Source organism: Schistocerca piceifrons, chromosome 8, assembly GCF_021461385.2.
Source record: "Schistocerca piceifrons isolate TAMUIC-IGC-003096 chromosome 8, iqSchPice1.1, whole genome shotgun sequence".
NCBI classification, from domain to species: Eukaryota; Metazoa; Arthropoda; class Insecta; order Orthoptera; family Acrididae; genus Schistocerca; species Schistocerca piceifrons.
In genome coordinates this window covers 407295737-407318491 of record NC_060145.1, presented here as the reverse complement: position 1 = coordinate 407318491, position 22755 = coordinate 407295737, and the positions used below count along the sequence as shown (strand labels likewise).

Sequence of the window (22755 nt, the reverse complement as noted above, 5' to 3'; positions counted from 1 at the left end):
GACAGGACTGACTGCGGACCTTTGGTACAGAGCCGAGTGGAGGGTCTGAATCAGAGGCTGAGACGGTTCTGCGACCGTGTGGGCTGCAGATTCCTCGACTTGCGCCATAGGGTGGTGGGGTTTCGGGTTCCGCTGGATAGGTCAGGAGTCCACTACACGCAACAAGCGGCTACACGGGTAGCAGGGGTTGTGTGGCGTGGGCTGGGCGGTTTTTTAGGTTAGATGGCCTTGGGCAAGTACAGAAAGGGCAACAGCCTCAACGGGTGCGGGGCAAAGTCAGGACATGCGGGGACCAAGCAGCAATCGGTATTGTAATTGTCAACTGTCGAAGCTGCGTTGGTAAAGTACCGGAACTTCAAGCGCTGATAGAAAGCACCGAAGCTGAAATCGTTATAGGTACAGAAAGCTGGCTTAAGCCAGAGATAAATTCTGCCGAAATTTTTACAAAGGTACAGACGGTGTTTAGAAATGATAGATTGCATGCAACCGGTGGTGGAGTGTTCATCGCTGTTAGTAGTAGTTTATCCTGTAGTGAAGTAGAAGTGGATAGTTCCTGTGAATTATTATGGGTGGAGGTTACACTAAACAACCGAACTAGGTTAATAATTGGCTCCTTTTACCGACCTCCCGACTCAGCAGCATTAGTGGCAGAACAACTGAGAGAAAATTTGGAATACATTTCACATAAATTTTCTCAGCATGTTATAGTCTTAGGTGGAGATTTCAATTTACCAGATATAGACTGGGACACTCAGATGTTTAGGACGGGTGGTAGGGACAGAGCATCGAGTGACATTATACTGAGTGCACTATCCGAAAATTACCTCGAGCAATTAAACAGAGAACCGACTCGTGGAGATAACATATTGGACCTACTGATAACAAACAGACCCGAACTTTTCGAATCTGTATGTACAGAACAGGGAATCAGTGATCATAAGGCCGTTGCAGCATCCCTGAATGTGGAAGTTAATAGGAATATAAAAAAAGGGAGGAAGGTTTATCTGTTTAGCAAGAGTAATAGAAGGCAGATTTCAGACTACCTAACGGATCAAAACGAAAATTTCTGTTCCGACACTGACAATGTTGAGTGTTTATGGAAAAAGTTCAAGGCAATCGTAAAATGCGTTTTAGACAGGTACGTGCCGAGTAAAACTGTGAGGGACGGGAAAAACCCACCGTGGTACAACAACAAAGTTGGGAAACTACTGCGAAAGCAAAGAGAGCTCCACTCAAAGTTTAAACGCAGCCAAAACCTCTCAGACAAACAGAAGCTAAACGATGTCAAAGTTAGCGTAAGGAGGGCTATGCGTGAAGCGTTCATTGAATTCGAAAGTAAAATTCTATGTACCGACTTGACAGAAAATCCTAGGAAGTTCTGGTCTTACGTTAAATCAGTAAGTGGCTCGAAACAGCATATACAGACACTACGGGATGATGATGGCATTGAAACAGAGGATGACACGCGTAAAGCTGAAATACTAAACACCTTTTTCCAAAGCTGTTTCACAGAGGAAGACCGCACTGCAGTTCCTTCTCTAAATCCTCGCACAAACGAAAAAATGGCTGACATCGAAATAAGTGTCCAAGGAATAGAAAAGCAACTGGAATCACTCAATAGAGGAAAGTCCACTGGACCTGACGGGATACCAATTCGATTCTACACAGAGTACGCGAAAGAACTTGCCCCCCTTCTAACAGCCGTGTACCGCAAGTCTCTAGAGGAACGGAGGGTTCCAAATGATTGGAAAAGAGCACAGATAGTCCCAGTCTTCAAGAAGGGTCGTCGAGCAGATGCGCAAAACTATAGACCTATATCTCTTACGTCGATCTCTTGTAGAATTTTAGAACATGTTTTTTGCTCGCGTATCATGTCATTTCTGGAAACCCAGAATCTACTATGTAGGAATCAACATGGATTCCGGAAACAGCGATCGTGTGAGACCCAACTCGCCTTATTTGTTCATGAGACCCAGAAAATATTAGATACAGGCTCCCAGGTAGATGCTATTTTTCTTGACTTCCGGAAGGCGTTCGATACAGTTCCGCACTGTCGCCTGATAAACAAAGTAAGAGCCTACGGAATATCAGACCAGCTGTGTGGCTGGATTGACGAGTTTTTAGCAAACAGAACACAGCATGTTGTTATCAATGGAGAGACGTCTACAGATGTTAAAGTAACCTCTGGCGTGCCACAGGGGAGTGTTATGGGACCATTGCTTTTCACAATATATATAAATGACCTAGTAGATAGTGTCGGAAGTTCCATGCGGCTTTTCGCGGATGATGCTGTAGTATACAGAGAAGTTGCTGCATTAGAAAATTGTAGCGAAATACAGGAAGATCTGCAGCGGATAGGCACTTGGTGCAGGGAGTGGCAACTGACCCTTAACATAGACAAATGTAATGTATTGCGAATACATAGAAAGAAGGATCCTTTATTGTATGATTATATGATAGCGGAACAAACACTGGTAGCAGTTACTTCTGTAAAATATCTGGGAGTATGCGTACGGAACGATATGAAGTGGAATGATCATATAAAACTAATTGTTGGTAAGGCGGGTACCAGGTTGAGATTCATTGGGAGAGTGCTTAGAAAATGTAGTCCATCAACAAAGGAGGTGGCTTACAAAACACTCGTTCGACCTATACTTGAGTATTGCTCATCAGTGTGGGATCCGTACCAGGTCGGGTTGACGGAGGAGATAGAGAAGATCCAAAGAAGAGCGGCGCGTTTCGTCACTGGGTTATTTGGTAACCGTGATAGCGTTACGGAGATGTTTAATAAACTCAAGTGGCAGACTCTGCAAGAGAGGCGTTCTGCATCGCGGTGTAGCTTGCTCGCCAGGTTTCGAGAGGGTGCGTTTCTGGATGAGGTATCGAATATATTGCTTCCCCCTACTTATACTTCCCGAGGAGATCACGAATGTAAAATTAGAGAGATTAGAGCGCGCACGGAGGCTTTCAGACAGTCGTTCTTCCCGCGAACCATACGCGACTGGAACAGGAAAGGGAGGTAATGACAGTGGCACGTAAAGTGCCCTCCGCCACACACCGTTGGGTGGCTTGCGGAGTATCAATGTAGATGTAGATGTAGAATTGACAGCCTTTAGTTTTTGTCAGCAAGAAATTATCATTTGCACAAGCAAATTGGTCAAAATATGACTGTGAATTTCATGTGGCATATGCCTCAATAAAAATTTCAGGCACATGTTTGAAGGCAGACATTCTACACTTCACACGGTTCATAAGCCACTTGTGTTTGTTTTCTATCAGAAGCAAGATAAGTCATTACTTGCACCAGTTAGACATCTGATACTTCCATTGTTGGTCATTCATCATATTTATGGTGAACTTAACGGGCCAGTAGATACACTATCTCGCACTGGTGCCGCCACAAAGGAATTTGGTTTCATAGTGCTTACCAGCACCCAGGAAAGAGACAGTGAGCTGAAAGCACGCCTTGAAGCACCATCAGGCTTACAGTTCCAGCACATATGAATACTGAGCTTCAACATAGCACTATACTGGGATATGTCAAGATCATAAGCATGACCGTTTGTTACTGTTGATTTTTGCAAACAAGAAATTTCGTCTTTACATAGCCCCACTCATCGAGGAATGAGCTACTGTGTGACTGGTGAAGAAGGAATTTATTCAAACACTGATAAGGATTGTAAGGTGTTTTTCACTGTTGTAAGGGTTGTCAGTGCAAAAAACTAACTTCGCACTTCTTGTGCAATGGCCTCATTGGCAGTTAAAGGCTTCACCCAAATGCCACACCCCAGAACTTTTTACTACCAGCTTATCTAATGTTCTATCAGACCCCAACACAGCCTTCCAAGAAGATCTCAGTGTAAAAAAACAGAATTAGCATACGGGCAGGCACTTCAGATGCTGGGATAGTTCTTTCCTGACTCATCAAATAGCATTTGTTAGGTGGTCACTTCCATGTCTGCATCAGTGCATCAGAGCCCACTGTTTCGTTTGTGAGCGGAAGTGACTTATTTTTATTTTCTTTTACTTTTTATTTTAAATTCTCAAATTTCATATGTGTTTGTGTGTTTACCAGTTCTATAATCAGAAACTTTTTCCTAATGTCTATAGGTCTCTTCTAGATTCTTCATTCATGATTCTTAAACCAAATGTTTTAAGTTCTTCAGTTTCTTGCTTGTTTGTTTGTTTACCAACCATCTGATCTATCTGAAACTTTCCAGGGTGTCTAGGTCTCTTCCAAATATACATCCTCCTTTCATGATTCCTAAAACAGGTATTAGCAGTGATTAAATTATTCCCTGTGGAAAATCCTGTCAGTCAGCTTCCTTTCTCTCCCTCCGTCTCCCACTCCCTCTCCCTCTTCTTTTGCCCAGTCCATGTTCACTTGCTGTTTTCTCTTCTTCACATTTTCCAATATTGAACTTCAGTGCCCCTTCACAGTTGAATTTTCATGTCCCCTAACTACCGGAATAATATCTTTCATTTCATCATACAGTGTTTTCATCATCCATTGAGGTATTAGTACTGTAGCAGGTGTTGACCTTGTATGTATCTTGACTAAACTAATGTGTTCGGTACCTGCAGTTCGTTACTGTTATTCCTGTTTTCTGAATTACTAGATCTTCTCCAGCATTACCTCAGTTTGATATTTTGTTGATAACTCTGTATTCACCTGACCAAAAGTCGTGTTATTCCTGCCACAGCACTTCATTAATTTCTACTATATCTAACTCCAGCCTAACTACCTTATTGTCTTTTTGGATTATCTAACCTACCTACCCAGTCATGGAATCCACCATTCCACACTCCAACCCAGAGAACGCCAATTTTGTTTCTTTCCTTATGACATATTCCTTAGTAATCCTTGAACAGATCTCCAAATATGGTACTATTTTTCTTTCACACATTTTACAAATGATAATGTGATCATCATTAATTGACCCGTACTGTAGAACTACGTTTCCTCGGGAAATAAAATGGATGTAGTTTCCTCTTGTTTTCAGCAATTTACAATACCAACATAGCAAGGCCATGGTGGGTAGTGTTACAAGTCTAGGGCAGTTAATTATCCCATTGCAACTGTCATATTTTAGTTTGGCATTTCCACAGATACACCATCCATTCCGTTGCATGAATGAAATTGTTATAAGGTCCATGATCATGGAAGAGGGGAGGTTGTCAGTTCACCAGTTTATATGTAATTATATTATACAAAAATTTCATGTGTAGAGGATTACATGTGAATGTGTTCCAAAGGTAAAACCACCACTGGTAAGTCTCTGACAAATGCATAGCCATGTTTGGTTTAAAGCCATTTAAGCATTTTATAATACCTTCTAAATCGATCTAGTTCTGAAAAATGTAGAGCTAGTGGAGATCTTAGCTGAGTTTGAGAAATTTTATCTTTGCATTCCGAGTAATTTATTCATCCAAAAAAAACATTTCAACAATGGAAAGTTCATGTTGGAATAGCAACAGTGATATAAAAAGGATAGTTTGCTACTCATTGTAAAGGTGACATACTGAGTTGCAAACAGGCACAACAACAAAAACACACAGAAAAAGTAATACATACCACATCTAATCACCCCCACAACTGGGAGGTTGCAGCACTACAACACGTGTAATATGGAAGAAATGGGATTTGGCTCAGCTAGAACCATACGAATAGCTAGGAACAACAGGTATGATACACATGCAGTACACAGACTCAGTCAAAACACAAATATGAAACAAACTGAACATACCCAGAGTGCAGGTAGACTATGATGCACTATGCCAGAGACACATAAATTAACACATAGAGTGGCAAATCAAAACACAAATATGTAACAAACAGAACATATCCACAATCCAGGAAAACTCAGAAGCTTCAAACCCACAAATAAACACAACACACATACACAATGATAACATCACAAAGAAAAGAAGCAGGTGGTACACTATGACTTACACACCTAAATTAACACACAGAATGGCAAATATGCTAAAGAAACAGCACTGCCAAATAGAATTTAAAATTGTGCAAACCCTAAAAACACTTAAGCTAACCAACAATCAAAAGACACAAATTTCAGGGATGAAGAATATAGAAATTTGAATTTTAAAATTACTCGTCCGTTATACACAGAAATAGTACGCAGGAATTTTAAAACATAGTAAAAGAACACTCTATGTGTTAGAAGTCTGAATCAAACCATTTCACATTTTTCAGGACACACAAAACACCACAACAGGCATCCTCCAAACATGGAACAAAATATGAAAATAATCAAGATAAACAACCACCATAAATGCCCTATACAAATGCAGGATAGCTGCAAGGGTTGCCCAGAAAGTAATGCACCACAATTTTTTCTTCGACAATTGCTTATTGAACATAATCAGAATTACACACATGAAAGAATTGAGTTTTATATACACACCCTATTATTTTTCCATGTAATCTCTACCCCGTTCTATTATCTTCCTCCAGCGCAAAACAAGGATGTGTATGCCCTGTCGGTACCAAACCTTGTCCTAGTGGTGGAGCCAGTGCTTTACTGTGTGAATCACCTCCTCATCATCCTCAAAATGTCTTCCACAAATGGCATCCTTTAATGGCCCAAGCAAGTGGAAGTCCGAGGGGGCTAGGTCAGGTGTGACAGCCACAGATGGTCTCTCCGACTGCTGCAAATCCTGGAGCTCCACCAAAACATCTTCAAATGACCTCACCCTCTGTGCCCAGCAGCTAACTGCACTTCTGTCGACAGCAGATGCTCCATAAAATTTGCACAAGCGTTTCTTTCTCTGCAGTGAGAAATTCAATGACACTATGTTGCTTGTAATGTACATCACCTACAGATGCCATTTTGAAACTGTCCTGCAGCTACGCTATCTATCAGAAGTGACGGAAACTTTGTGTACACACACACACACACACACACACACACACAGGGTTAAAAATTGACCTGTGGGGATTTTGTTGCACAGCCATCTGGCAGTGGCATTGGCAGGGAGCAATTTCCCCTCCACTGTGAGGTCGTTGTTTGTGCAAGTAGCACACATTAATAATGCAGTGTATTGAATGAAAGTGTTTCAAGTGAAATGGAAGAATACAAGTATTTTATTAATCAAAGAATATTAATAAGTGATTCATACTTGTGTGAGAATCAGTGCCTGCAGTAAGGAGATCTTGGTTTGTGCAGGTAGCATGTGTTTGATATGCAATGTAATACAGAATGATGAGTGGAAGTGTTTCAAGTGAAATAGCGAAATACAAGTGAACTATTCACCAAAGAGTATTCATGTATAATTCATACATGTGTAAGAATTAGTGTGTGCAGTAAGGACATTATTTCAAGAGGAATTTGCTGATATTTAGGTCCATAATCAGAGTATGATTCATCAATTGATCAATAAATTTCTTGAAACAGGAAGTTAACTTGACCGCCAGGAACATAGAAAACCACATCCAGTACTCGTGAAGAAATTCTGGAAAACAGTGGTATGCTCTGTAAAGGTGTCCTCACATCTTTCTCAGCAAATAGGAATTTCCCATGGCTCTGTTCAAATGGCTGCAAAGTTACTGAAATTACTGCCCTACAAAATAACTGAAACTGCGTGACCAGGCAAAAAGGTTGTGGTTTTGTGAATGGATTGTAAATAGGGTGCATTACAAAGAAAGTGCCCCTCACTTAACTTTATTTTCATGTGAATCATCATTCCATCAAAGTGGATACAATGTTCAGAAAATAACTATTGTTATTAGTTCTGAAAAACCTAATGTAATATAAAAGGCATCCCTGCATGGTTAAAAAAAAATAGCGTGGTTTGTTAATAGCAGTGAGAGAATAATAGGCCTCCTTTTTTTTCTCCCAGGAAACAATTAACAATGAGAGATATGTGGCAACCATTTTGCAGCTTTTTTTGGCCAGTTAACTGAGAGATAACATTCTCTCACAACCCTTCACCAGGACTCTGTGATAGCACATATGGCCAACTTCTCATTACAGGAAATTCGTGACGTGTTTCAGGTTAGAGTTATTGCCAACAACAGATGGCCTCCTTGTTCCCACGATTTAACACTCGGTAATTTTTATGTCTGGAGGGGCATTGAAAGAGAAAAATGTACAAATCAAAATCGCATATTTTAGGTGGACTTATAACTTAAATTTGTGAAGAAATTTCTGCTATTTACCAGAGGGGACTGCAGAGCATAATGAGCAATTCCTAAGCAGTGTCAGAAATGCTTGAGCAATGAAGGGAGACCATTCCAGCATCTATTTCCTTAGTATACTTGAGTTATTTACTTTTCTTTTTAACAGTTTGTGTTATGTATGTTAGAAATAACTGATGTGACAAACCGTACTATATTTGCTGTGGACCTCCTGTCACCAGCACAGTACTCACAGGCCCACCCACTGTATTTTCCAGACATTGCTCCCTCTGACTATCACATGTTGAGATGAGTGGCACATGGCCTGGCTGACCAACACTTCTGATCTCATGAAGAAGTCACAAATTGTATCGATTCATGGATCGCTTCAAAAGATGAACAATTTTCTCGACGCAGGACTCATACATTGCCTGAAAGATGGGAGAAGTAGTGGCCAGCAATGGAAAATACTTTGAATGATACATGTGTAACCAATTTGTTTCATTAAATGGCAGAAGCAAATTGTACACATTGTTTTTGATTTATACCTTTCCTTTCAACTAAATTTGTCAGATTTATACCTTTGAAATTGGGTTATTATTCATCAAAGTCTTTTTATTATGGCTGGGGTGAAATATTAGGTGGTCAAGGTGTATATAGCTTGTTTCTTCTTCTTCATTGCATTGGATTCTGGATAATGCTTGTTTGTTTATTTAATTAGTTATATTCAAGGTTGATGTTACTCGAATTTTTAAGTTTTATCTTTCAACTTTTATTTTTTGAATATTTATTTTAGAAGTGTTCTTTTTAGTGGTGGATGTTCTCCCATGGACTTAACAATGAGCTGCCATTGGCCACAATTATTGTAACAGAATATGTTTGTGCATAATGATTGATTTTGGTTGTTTTAAATTTCTAGATACATTATTAATGATGGATAAAAATATTTAAAACCTTTTATCAGTTATGGATGTGGAACACTGACTGTAATGAATAAGGGTTTTCACGAATTATTGCAACCAGTTGCCATTTGTTTTATTATTCATTTTTTATTTTCCATTACTGGTTTCAAATTGCCTAGCAATTCATCATCAGATGGTACATATTCCTTGCATGTTTGCAGAATTTTGGTGGTTGTGTAGCTGTGGCAGAATGTATAAACAAAACGTGAGCACTGGATGTGGCAAAAATTATTCACATTGTGAGATCGATTTAGTTGCATTACTTACAATTAGTAGTATCTGTTGGTTTGTTGTTGGTGCACACAATGTTTTGGAAAACATGTTATACCACTCCATAATTTTAGCCACAGGTAACAACTTAGCAACTTCCATATGCTTTGCAAAACGTAAGTAAACAAAGTAGCATGATTAAAGTTACATTCTAAGACTTTGTTCTGGAGCAGAGAATTTCTTTGTTCAGCTTGCATTGCAGACTAGCTACAGTAAGTATATTCATTATTGGAAAAAATAACATGTATTCACATTACAGACTTTGACATGTACTATTTACATAATGTATTAAACAACGAGTTTGATATTTCAACTACAATTTTAGTGCTTAAATTATTTTTGACTTTTGTCTTGATGTTTAATACACATTCATCATTACTTATGAGATAAACATTAGAGCTCTGCATGAAGCTCTCTCTCTCTCTCTCTCTCTCTCTCTCTCTCTCTCTCTCTCTCTCTCTCTCTCTGTGTGTGTGTGTGTGTGTGTGTGTGTGTGTGTGTGTGTGTGTGTGTGTGTGAAGGGTTTTGTATGCTAGGTCAGTTTGTTCATTTAAGACGGTGTCGTTTGATTTGTTGTTATGGGTAAAAATCTGTAATTGTTCCACGAGCTTCACCTTTATTCAAAAATGGTTCAAATGGCTCTGAGCACTATGGGATTTAACATCTGTGCTCATCAGTCCCCTAGAACTTAGAACTACTTAAACCTAACTAACCTAAGGACATCACACACATCCATGCCCAAGGCAGGATTCGAACCTGCGACCGTAGCAGTCGCACGGTTCTGGACTGCGCGCCTAGAACCGCTAGACCACTGCGGCCGGCTCACCTTTATTCCTTTGTCTACAGTATGGAATATGTAGGTTTGTTTTGATGACTGTAATTGAATGACAACTTTATGAGGTGGGCCGCTAACTAAAATTTCATCCTGATTGCCCCATGTAGCAGCAGGAGCAGCTGTCACGGGGAAATTTACATATACCATATTTGTGAAATGGTGGTTTAGCTCTTCTACTGTTATGAACTATTTGGTTTTGTACTTAGTTGTTTGTGTTGAAACTTACTTTTGACTTTGTGTTTTGCAGATTAATATGAAATATTACTGAAGAAAGACATGGAGATATATTTAGTTTCTTTTGCAATTGAAAACTGTTTTGTTGATGCTACACACATCAAAAAAAGTTTTGCATCACCCCAGTTGCCTGAAGTCTTGAAGATAGACATTGACTGTGGATATTGTTATCACAGACACAGTCCCTTTAACTGTTCAGAGATGTCATTAAACCCATCCAAAGATGTAAACAACCATGCATGAGCAGTGCCTATTAGACGGAGGGGGTCCAACAGCCGATCAGTTCGTCATTCCACCAGGAAAGAGATACACGGCCCATGTTGTCTGTAGTTCAACCATGCCTAGACTGTCAATACTGTGATTCGATTGCATCTGTATTGTTACTTTGTGCCAGGAAGGGCTCTCAACAAGGGAAGTGTCCAGGCATCTCGGAATGAACCAAAGCGATGTTGTTTGGACATGGAGGAGATACAGAGAGACAGGAACTGTTGATGACATGCCTTGCTCAGGCTGCCCAAGGGCTGCTACTGCAGTGGACAACCTCTACCTACGGATTATGGCTTGGAGGAACCCTGACAGCAATGCCACCATATTGAATGATTCTTTTCATGCAGCCATAGGACGTTTGTTACGACTCAAACTGTGCGCAATAGACTGCATGAAGTGCAACTTCACTCCTGACGTCCATGGTAAAGTCCATCTCTGCAACCATGACACCATGCAGTGCTTTACAGATGGGCCCAACAACATGCCGCATGGACCACTCAAGATTGGCATCACTTTCTCTTCACCGATGAGTGTCGCATATGTCTTCAACCAGACAAGTGCCGGAGACGTGTTTGGAAGCAATCCGGTCAGGCTGAACGCCTTAGACGCACTGTCCAGCAAGTACAGCTAGGTGGAGGTTTTCTGATGTTTTGAGGTGGCATTATGTGGGTCCACCGTACACTACTAGTGGTCATGGAAGGCGCTGTAATGGCTGTACGCTACATAAATGCCACCCTCCTACCAATAGTGCAACCATATTGGTGAGGGATTCATCTTCATGGAAGACAATTCAATCCCCCCATCGTGCACATCTTGTGAATGACCTTGTTCAGGATAACGACATTGCTCGACTAGAGTGGCCAGCATTTTCTCCAGGCATAACCCTATCAAGCATGCCTTGGATAGATTGAAAAGGGCTGTTATGGATGATCCACCAACCACTCTAAGGGATCTACGCTGAATCACCGTTGAGGAGTGGGACAATCTGGACCAAAAGTCCCTTGATGAACTTGTGGATTGTATGCCACGACAAATACAGGCATGCATCAATGCTACTGAGTATTAGCGGTACTGGTGTGTACAGCAATGTGGACCACCACCTCTGAAGGTCTCGCTGTATGGTGGTACAACATGCAGTGTGTGGTTTTCATGAGCAATAAAAGGGGCAGAAATGATTTTGTATCTCTGTTCCAATTTCTGTACAGAACCAAGGTGGTGCAAAGTGTTTTTTGATTTGTGTATTTTGGTGTTTTTTTATTTTTTCATGTAATACGTCAGCTATGGACAGGTCATAAGCATTGTTGTGGTTTATTGTTTTGAAAATATTTAGTTCTTTGGTTTTTACCTCAGGTTCAGTGTGGAATTTGTTTACATGGTTGAGTGCTTATCTAAAAAATACTAATTTGTGTTGATTGGTGTGGCTTAATGAGTTATTTATCATGACATTGATGTAGTGGACTTCCTGTAAATTTGGAATTTGTGTTTACTTTCATGATGTCATCAACATAACAAAATGTTTATAATAAATGATTTTGTCATTTTCTGTTGTACTTGCTTTAAAAAAAATTGTTTCTAGATCATTAATATAGATGTCAGCTAGTAGGCCAACTAAGCTACTACCCATTGCTGAATATAGACTTTGTTACTAAAGAAAAAGTAATTGTAAGATAGCACCAACTCAAGCATATCCATTAGTTCGTAGATTCCTGCATTGCCTATTCAGGGTGTTTCAGTTATTGGTATGTTGGTGTAGAGGTTAACTATGTGAGGAATGTAAACTTTCCTGTGCTGGATACAGTGATATCTTTGGTGCTGTCAATCAATTTGTAACTTTTTTATAGAGTACTTGGTTGTAAATGCATTGTATTTAGTTTTTTGTATCCAGGACTGTTTATTGATTTGACTAATGAATTTATTGGATGGCCGTGTTTGTGAATTTTGGATCATAATTAGTGGCATAAACACATACAGTTGAAAGTGTACAGTACTAGAAGCAAAAAATCTTAGTAAACATAGGGTAAAAATGCATACCTTAAGAGCTACAAACAATTTTTCATCTTCAATACTGTGAAACAAATCTCTTCTACTGCAAGCTCTTTACTTTCCATATTTTGGGTAGTGGCAGTATGGACCAAAACAAGAAAAAATGTCCAGTAAACATGTGCTCTAAAATGCATGCCTTAAAAGTTATGAGCATTTGTTCATTTGAAGAGTTATGTTTCAAAGTAGAGAAGATGAAAAAGTGCTCATAGCTCTTAATGTATGCATTTTAGACTGCTTTTTTACTGGACATTTTTTCTTGTTTTAGTCTATACTGCCACTTCCCAAAATAATGGAAAGCAAAGAGCTCGCAATAGAAGAGATTTGTTTCACAGTATCGAAGATGAAAAATTGCTCATAGCTCTTAAGGTATGCGTTTTAGATCCTATGTTTACCAAGACTTTTTTGCTTCTAGTATCATGTACTTTCAACTGTATGCCTTTATGCCATTAATTATGATATACCCTGTATATTCTCATTCATTCATTATTACTGCTGTATTGCTTTTTTCTGCCTAACAACAAGAGCATTATTGTTAGTTAGTTTTTTATTAATTTGTTTCAGTGTTGTAGCTTCCTTATGGGTGTTCCTGTGGAGTTCTGTTTTAGGTTTTCTTCACTATTTTGATTCATGCACTACAGCATTTTGTTCTTTTGACTTAATTGTGCTGACAGGCAGGCTAGTTGAGTTTAGCAATCAGATATCTAGCAGTCTTTTTATCAAGTGCGCGTGCACACACACACACACACACACACACACACACAGAGAGAGAGAGAGAGAGAAACTCTAATGTTCATTTCGTAAGTATGATGAATGTTATTGGGCATCAAGTTAAATCTCAAATGTAATTTAAGCACTAAAATTATAGATTAAATATTGTCCAAACTCATTATTTAATAGATTTTGTAAATACCACATGTCAAGTTTGTATTGTAAATTTATGGTGTTTTTGCAATAATGAATATAATATAAATAGATATGTACTTACTGTCACCAGTCTCCAACTCAAGCTGTGAACAGAGAAACTTCTCCGGCACAGAGACTTAAGAGCATAACTTTTAATCATGCTGCTTGGTTTATTTGTGTTTTTTTGAGCATGTGGAAGTTGTTATCTGTGGCTAAATTTGTGAAGTGATGTACAATTAACATAACTGGAAAACATACATTATGTTTTCCAAAACAGTATGTGCACGAAAAACAAAACAACAGGTACTACTAACTGTAAGTTATGCAACTAAATCGATCTCATAATGTGAATAATTCTTTCCACATTCAGTGCTCACATGGTTTGTGGATACATTTTGCCACAGCTACACAACCCCCACAATGCTGCAAACATGCAAGGAATATGTACCCCATCTGATGATGAATTGCTAGGCAATTTGAAATTGGTAATGGCAAATAAAAATTTAATAATAAAACAAAAGGTGAGTAGTTGCAGTAATTTGTGGAAACCCTTAATCATAAATTTTGTTGTTTCTTTGATCCACTATATCATAGCATTTCAGTTATAATAGCTTAAATGAAAATTTTTTCTGTGTGAAACATTTTTAAGATTATTAATTTTGAGTGATTAAATAATAATGGTTCTTAATACAATTTTGTAGGGGGTGATACCAGATCACAAAATAGAAGAGAAAGTTATGTGGGATGGAAACGCAATGAAAGGTCTTTCTATCAGCCACCAAACAGAAATGACGAGCATGGCACACGTAATTTCCAAAATGACAGAGCCAATAGACATGACAACACTTATAGAGAGAGGGGAAGAGGAGTGGATAATAGAGGTGATCGTGGTCAAAACTATAACCAGAATGTGAATGAGAGGGGAAGAGGAATGGATAATAGAGGTGATCGTGGTCAAAACTATAACCAGAATGTGAATGAGAGGGGAAGAGGAATGGATAATAGAGGTGATCGTGGTCAAAACTATAACCAGAATGTGAATAATTGCAACATTCGTGACCACAGAATGAGAACTACAGGTGAACCACAAGTTGTCACAGAGACTTCTGGTGATCTTTTTACTGCGCCAGCAGACTACTCCCTTGCACACTGTGTTGCAGAGGATATGCGCATGGGGAGTGGAATAGCTGTCACATTTAGGTATGTATGCTTCTAACCACATTTTTTTCCCACTTCATATATTAGCCTTTAAGGATTTTGTCTTTACAAAGTATTGGGTTATCTTTTAGAACATATGACATCTCCTGTCTTCTAATTTGTAAGCTAATGCAAATTTGCAAAGTCAGTGTTGTTCATCCTCTTGTATGTGTTCTTGCATAATCTACTCTTGAATAACCACTTAATCTTCTTATAAATTTCATTTATGAACAAGATTATTACCTCTTTTGCATAGATATCAATCATTCAGTGCAATCACGAACTTCAGAAAGATCCATATTTTATTTTTTAATCTGTTCTAATTTTTTTTTTTTTTTTTTAATTTTTGAATGCATAAAATATGAGAAAGCCAGCCACACACCTACGGAGGATCAATGTGTGGAGCTGTGAACATGTAACAGAAAACAGCATTCGAGTTACTGATGGCGCCTCATAAACTTCCTAATAGCCAGTTTTACATTTTTGATTATACGTGCTGCCTTGGTCATTTTGACATTTGAAATACCTGTCTCAACATCGTGTCGATATACAAATGATTCAAGTATAGAAGTGCACGTTTAGCAAAACTTAATGTGGTACTAACTGTTTTTTTGTTTATCAGGCATGCCACGTCTTTTGCCTGTTTCCATTGAGTTAATGTTTCACCTACCATGGTAATAATACCCAAGAGTTACATTGAAATTTCTAGATCATGCTGCTTAAATTTTTCAAAAAACTAATAACTTCTAAATCTCTTTTGTATTTTATACTTCATTTAATTTCAGAATTGTTGAGGTAAGAATATTACCTTTATTTCTCCAGGAAAAATATTTTGCAGGTGTTCATTCAGTTGTTCAGTTATGTTACTGGTAGAAGTCTTATTGCCTCACAGTCGTTATTTCAGTGATTAATTTTGTTCTCAGATATGTTCGTACAAAGATAAATGACAGAAATTCAGTTGTAATTGAATATTTTCTTTTTTTATTATTTGTGTGTATCAAAAGTAAAGTCATGATAGCTATTTAATTGTGAGACAGAATTGCTGACCAGTTCTTACGTTGAATAGGCAAAATTTTGGTACTAGTGATACACACACATAAAAATTTATGAGTTGTCCTAACTTTCAGGACCAATATTTTCCCCTCAGTGAATATAAAGCAGACTCATCCAAGGATCACGCTTGACAGGTGCAGGCACAAGGCAGTGTAGTTCTGGGCCCTCTACATGACCTTGCGTTGCTAGTGTCTGCATTGGAGCAAGAGAGATAGCTGCAGAGCAAGTGAGACTGCATGGCACTGCTCTGCACTGGACTGTGCGTGGTGGTTTTTTTATGTTGACAAACTTTGCTCAAAGTGCCTCCTGGTGTATCAGACAATGGACTTCTGTGAATAAGGAACAGCCAACTTAAGCCATTTTTGACCTGACCTAACCCAGGAATCCAGGGTGTATCCCTTGTAGCGCAGGGTCTCCATTATTACATTGCTCAGACATTCCCATTTTAAATCCATTGACTCGAACATGTTTTCCATGTCTAGTAAAATATCCAAACCTGTGGTTGTGTCTTTTATTGGTATAAGGTCAAGAAATTCTTTGGTGACACGCAGATTGTTGTCGACACCCATAACTAATATGATGAGCTGAGATATGTCCGTAACGTCAATGGACTCATCAAGAACGACAGAAAATGAAACCAAGTTTGCCGCTCTCTATTAATTGGTCTTCCATATCTGGGGCCATATCTTTGACTCGGTGAGCAACAGTTTGAGGCGAAAGATTTATTTTCTCAAATTTTTCCGTGAGGTCTGCTGGACAAATACAAGCTGCCGAGTCAACCAGGCAATCCTTGATGAAAGTGTCAATAAATAACACAAATTTCTGCATATTTCAATGCTGGGCCATCAACAAGTGTCAGCATGTGAACCATTCAGTGAAGCTTCATCGATAGAGGTTTTCAGGGCTGAAGGCTCACTTGTGTACTCTTGACGACTGCGCGGCACAAAGCTTTATGCCTCACTTGGGACCATCAACACTGACATTGGACTGTTGATGAATGGAAACATGTTGCCTAGTCGGACAAATCTCGTTTCAAATTGTATCGAGGAGATGGATGAGTACTGGTATGGAGACAACCTCGTGAATCCATGGACCCTACATGTCAGCAGGGGACTGTTCAAGCTTGGTTGAGGCTCTGTAATGATGTAGAGTGTGTGCAGTCGGAGTTGTATGGGACCCCTGATACATCTAGATATGACTCAATACATCTAGATACAACTCTTGATAGGTGACACATATGTAAGCATCCTGTCTGGTCTTCTTCCATTCATGTCCATTGTGAATTCCGATGAACTTGTGCAATTTGAGCAGAACAGTGTGACACCCCACACATCAAAATTGCTACAGAGTTCGTCCAGGAACACTCTTTTGAGTTTAAATACTTCTCCTGGTCACCAGACTTCTGAGACACTAACATTATTGGGTGTATCTGGGATGCCTTGCGATGTGCTGTTCAGAAGAAATCTCCATCGCCGTGTGCTCTTATGGATTCATGGACAGCCTTGCAGGATTAGACATTAGTCGAGTCCATGCCACATTGTGTTGAGGCACCTCTGCGTGCTAATGGGGGCCCCTACATGATATTAGGCATGTTTGCCATTTCTTTAGCTCTTCAGTGTACCTATGCACAGATTCATTACAGGAGTTACGAAGATGAGTACTGATCAGCTGTTCTTTTGTGATAGTTACATCTTCTATCATGTACATATGGGGGGGGGGGGGGGGTACAAAATTTTCGTCTCTTTTAAATAGTTGCCAGTAGATCTCAATTTAGCTCAGTGTAGTGATCTGTTGATGTCCTAGTCTGTGTGGTGAAAATGTCCGCTGCAACAGTTTTTTTCCACATTTACAAACATGTTCCTAGCATCAGATTCATAGTTCTCAGTATTACTGTTACTTACAATATGAGAAGTGTAGATAGCTGGTATTGTTGGTGGTCGGTAGGTTTGTTATGGTGGAACCACTAATATAGCCACCCTTAATATGGAGGTACTCCCATCTTCACGAAAATTTCCAAACACCAATAATACTTTCACATCAGCATCTGATCTCACTTCTGTACAGTCTAGCCACTTAGGGTCATTATAACTGTAATGATGAGCAGCCCCTCTGCAAAAGGTCTCACTGAGGCCTTTTCATACAATATTCTCCATTACAGCCTATCTATTGCCAGCAATGTATCATCCAGAAAAAATGGCTATTCCAATTGATTGAATGAGATTTCCCACTATTTTGTCAGACGCTAAGGAATTGTCAGCTTTTGTAACTGAGTGGTTGGCAAAGGTGACTGCCATGCGGAGGAACCAGGTTCAGTTTCCAGTACTGCCGAGGGTTATTCTTTGGTGGAAAGATTGGAACAGGGTGCACTCAGCCTCATGTTGCCAGTTGATGAACTGCCTGACCGATTGGTGTCAGCTCCATGTCACGAAAACTGGCAATGGCTGGGAGAGTGGTGTGCTGAGCTTACACCCATCCATACCACATCCAGTGACACCGTTGGCAGAGGGTGACATGGCGATCATTTAGGTGAACAGTTTCTCGCAGCATATTCAGTGTAATCAGAGCAATATGTTTTTGTATGCTGTCAGATACACACACACACACACACACACACACACACACACACACACACACTTTCTATTGTACCAGTGCACCTGCATTGTACTTTTCCATTCCTGTACTTCTATCCTTTCCATTTTGCCTCCCCCCTCACCGGGCTACACCTAGCAGCTGCATCCTGCCCCCCACCCCCACCCACCACCACATCCCTGATTGCTCCCATAGACAACATTACATATCTTCCCCCACCATACTCTGTGATCCTTTCCCCCTCTCACCCTTCTTTCTCCCCCCGTCCCCCATCTCTTGTATACCCCCACTACCTACCCCAGCAAAGATTGCTGCCCACCTGCGATACAGTCACAGTATTGCCTTAAGGGTCCAAAGACAGCAGTCTGTGTGTGTGTGTGTGTGTGTGAATTATGTATCTGCAAAGGTATGTGTGTTTAGTTTTGTTACGTCTGATGAATGTAGGTTGATGGCTAATAATATCTGGCAGTATTTTTCAGTGTGTCTGTCTGCAATTAAACACCTCCTCTATGCAGTGAGTAGCAGTCCATCCTTTTCATGTTGTTATTCCAGCCCAGATTTTCTGTTGTTTGATTTTACTGCTACTAGTGTAGCATCCCTCAATTAGTGCTCATTTAGACACATTTCTTAATTACTGTGAAAGTATAATTTCCAGTCTTAGTAATTTTTTTGCGTAGAGTATGGACATTATGAAGGCACAACATAAAATTATGGAGAACTTCTTCAGTATTGTTTCACTGAGCATTTAATCAGTACTTTGCTTTGGGTTTGATAATCAGTTTTACTGTCTTCTTACTTACGGGCTTAACACCTACCATTGTTTTTTTATAAAACTAATGTTACCAATACTTTTTTCTGATTGTTTTTCACTATTACTATAAGGCTTGTATTTGGCTTTTTCGACTATTGTATCTGGTTTGTCACCCCCTCAACCTATGTTAATTTTCTTAGGCTATTGCAATATCTCAACTGTGTCTTCTTCAATCCCTTTTTTTCTTGCCATGGTTGGATAGAGCATCCTTTAAGCTTTCAAAGCTATATTGTTTAATTTCTGGATCTCGCATACTGATGGGTAAGAATACCCATCAAAATCAGGGAAAATGGATTACTGATAAATACAAAAATGAATACAATTTGAAGTTGTAAATCAAAAAATGTGTAATTGTAGTGTCTTCTACCAGTATAAGATTTTCCTGTGGTTTAGGGAAAGTAACTATGCAAATAAGAAGTACTTTTACATTATTTTACAGTGAAGAATATAGATATAATAAAACCTCAGAAAGAGCCCTGAAGATTATAAAATCTAGAAGATCATAAGGGAATGCTATGTTAATTTAGAAGGTTTCAACCCTACAATGCATTGTCACTCAGTTTCCATTGGTATTTTAAAGCGGAAATAGTTTTTTAAGGCTAATTCCTCACAGCAGTGATATACATTGCTGAATCACCACTTTCAGTTGCTGCTTTCATTATTGGCAGTTCACACAGTTTCAGTCTTTAGTGCAGTGTAATCTTTGATTATGACACTGTACAGTCGTAGTGTTGAGTACTGAGTGTTTGAATAATCAGTAATGACTGTTGTAGCTGAAGATAAGCATTAAAACAATGTGCTTTGATAGCCTAATTTGTATATTTTATGTAAAAACAACACTGAATATTGTCTGAAGTCATCACCATTCTATCATGGCAAAAGGGAACAACAATCAGCGAAATGTCACCAATTGACAAGGAGCTTCTTCAGTGTAGATCTGGGCTTGGTTTTATTGAAGATACCCAAATTTGTTCATACGAGAATGCCTTGTTGACGACAAAATTTCAATTCCTGCAGAATTTCTGCAACCCATTAGGTAAAGGAAAACATATAACCAAGAAGGCTTGAACACCAGTAAACACTGTCATGTCTGATAGGTTGAAGTTACTTACTAATGAAGTTTTTAAAACCGTCAGAAGATTTGTGCCAAATGTAGACATGAAATGCCCGAAAAGAATCATCCCGTCAGGATAAGCAAGAATCACCATCCACTGAAGACATTGATGGTGTTGATGCTTCATCATCATCACTTGGAGAATCACTACTAAAGCTTCAACGGGTCAGTGAAAGGGATTCAATGGGATACATAAAGTGCAAAGTTCTGAAAGCGCAAAGCTTGGAACAACTTCAGATTAAACTTCGGACTTTAAGCAGTGGCAGTAAAGTTCAAATTTACACCCTGGCCCCAAATAGCTGGACTACTGAAAAATGGCTAAAGAATTTGCTGTTTCAACTAAGATGGTGAAGAAGGTTAGGAAACTAAAGATGGAAGATGGGATTGTGGCAACACCTGCAAACCCAGAAGGGGAAAAAGTTCGTTTATGAAATAAAACTAAATTTCCTCACTTTATTTGAAGATGATGAGTTTTCTCATATATGCCCAGGCGAAAAGGATTGTGTTGCAGCAAGAATAAAGGGGAAAGATTCACAAGGAGAAATGCCTACTCCTTTGTAACCTTAAAGAAATATTCATTGCTTATTGTAAGCAATATGGAAATGAACTAAGTTTCTCAAAATTTTGTGAGCTCAGGCTGAAATGTTGTAGAACAGCTGGTGCTTCTGGATCACATTCAGAATGTGTATGTGCTATTCATCAAAATGTCAAATTAATGTTGGCTTCAGCAACATCCATTCAAGATTACTACAAGGAATTAATAAACAAAACTGTATGCAGTTTGGAATCAAAAAATTGTATGCTCCAACATTGTGAGGAATGTCCAGGAAAAATGCGACTAGAGGCTTTTCTTGGTGACTCTTTTAAAGACTATGACTCTGAAGAAACAATGGAATACAAGGAATGGGTCCATGCTGGCAGAGAGCCATTGGAGACTTGCCAGATAACTGTTGAAGATATTGGGGAGGCATTGATTTTGAAAATTACCAGTTTAAGCCCCCCCCCCCCCCCCCCCCCTGAACCATGGACCTTGCCGTTGGTGGGGAGGCTTGCGTGCCTCAGCGATACAGATGGCCGTACCATAGTTGCAACCACAACGGAGGGGTATCTGTTGAGAGGCCAGACAAACATGTGGTTTCTGAAGAGGGGCAGCAGCCTTTTCAGTAGTTGCAGGGGCAACAGTCTGGATGATTGACTGATCTGGCCTTGTAACATTAACCAAAACGGCCTTGCTGTGCTGGTACTGCGAATGGCTGAAAGCAAGGGGAAACTACAGCCGTAATTTTTCCCGAGGACATGCAGCTTTACTGTATGATTGAATGATGATGGCATCCTCTTGGGTAAAATATTCCGGAGGTAAAATAGTCCCCCATTCGGATCTCCGGGCGGGGACTACTCAAGAGGACGTCATTATCAGGAGAAAGAAAACTGGCATTCTACTGATCGGAGCGTGGAATGTCAGATCCCTTAATTGGGCAGGTAGGTTAGAAAATTAAAAAAGGGAAATGGATAGGTTAAAGTTAGATATAGTGGGAATTAGTGAAGTTCGGTGGCAGGAGGAACAAGACTTTTGGTCAGGTGATTACAGGGTTATAAATACAAAATCAAATAGGGGTAATGCAGGAGTAGGTTTAATAATGAATATAAAAATAGGAGTGCGGGTTAGCTACTACAAACAGCATAGTGAACGCATTATTGTGGCCAAGATAAGACACAAAGCCCATGCCTACTACAGTAGTACAAGTTTATATGCCAACTAGCTCTGCAGATGATGAAGAAATAGATGAAATGTATGACGAGATAAAACAAATTATTCAGGTAGTGAAGACGAAAATTTAATAGTCATGTGTGACTGGAATTCGTCAGTAGGAAAAGGGAGAGAAGGAAACATAGTAGGTGAATATGGATTGGGGGGAAGAAATGAAAGAGGAAGCCACCTTGTAGAATTTTGCACAGAGCATAACTTAATCATAGCTAACACTTGGTTCAAGAATCATAAAAGAAGGTTGTATACCTGGAAGAATCCTGGAGATACTAAAAGGTATCAGATAGATTATATAATGGTAAGACAGAGATTTAGGAACCAGGTTTTAAATTGTAAGATATTTCCAGGGGCAGATGTGGATTCTGACCACAATCTATTGGTTATGAACTGCAGATTGAAACTGAAGAAACTGCAAAAAGGTGGGAATCTAAGGAGATGGGACCTGGATAAACTGAAAGAACCAGAGGTTGTAGAGAGTTTCAGGGAGAGCATAAGGGAACAATTGACAGGAATGGGGGAAAGAAATACAGTAGAAGAAGAATGGGTAGCTCTGAGAGATGAAGTAGTGAAGGCAG

General features: G+C 39.4%; 1 protein-coding gene across 4 annotated transcripts in view; it reads left to right on the top strand.

The window, feature by feature from the left end:
- The window catches only part of LOC124712559 (putative uncharacterized protein DDB_G0282133), a 173341-nt gene that overhangs the window by 115506 nt on the left and 35080 nt on the right, over positions 1-22755 (top strand). For 3 of the 4 annotated variants that reach the window (XM_047242870.1, XM_047242869.1, XM_047242872.1), the window contains exon 7: positions 14353-14851. In XM_047242870.1, the coding sequence (XP_047098826.1) occupies positions 14353-14851 (499 nt within the window). The remainder of the gene's footprint in view (positions 1-14352; positions 14852-22755) is intronic. The other variant, XM_047242871.1, reaches the window with a different exon arrangement.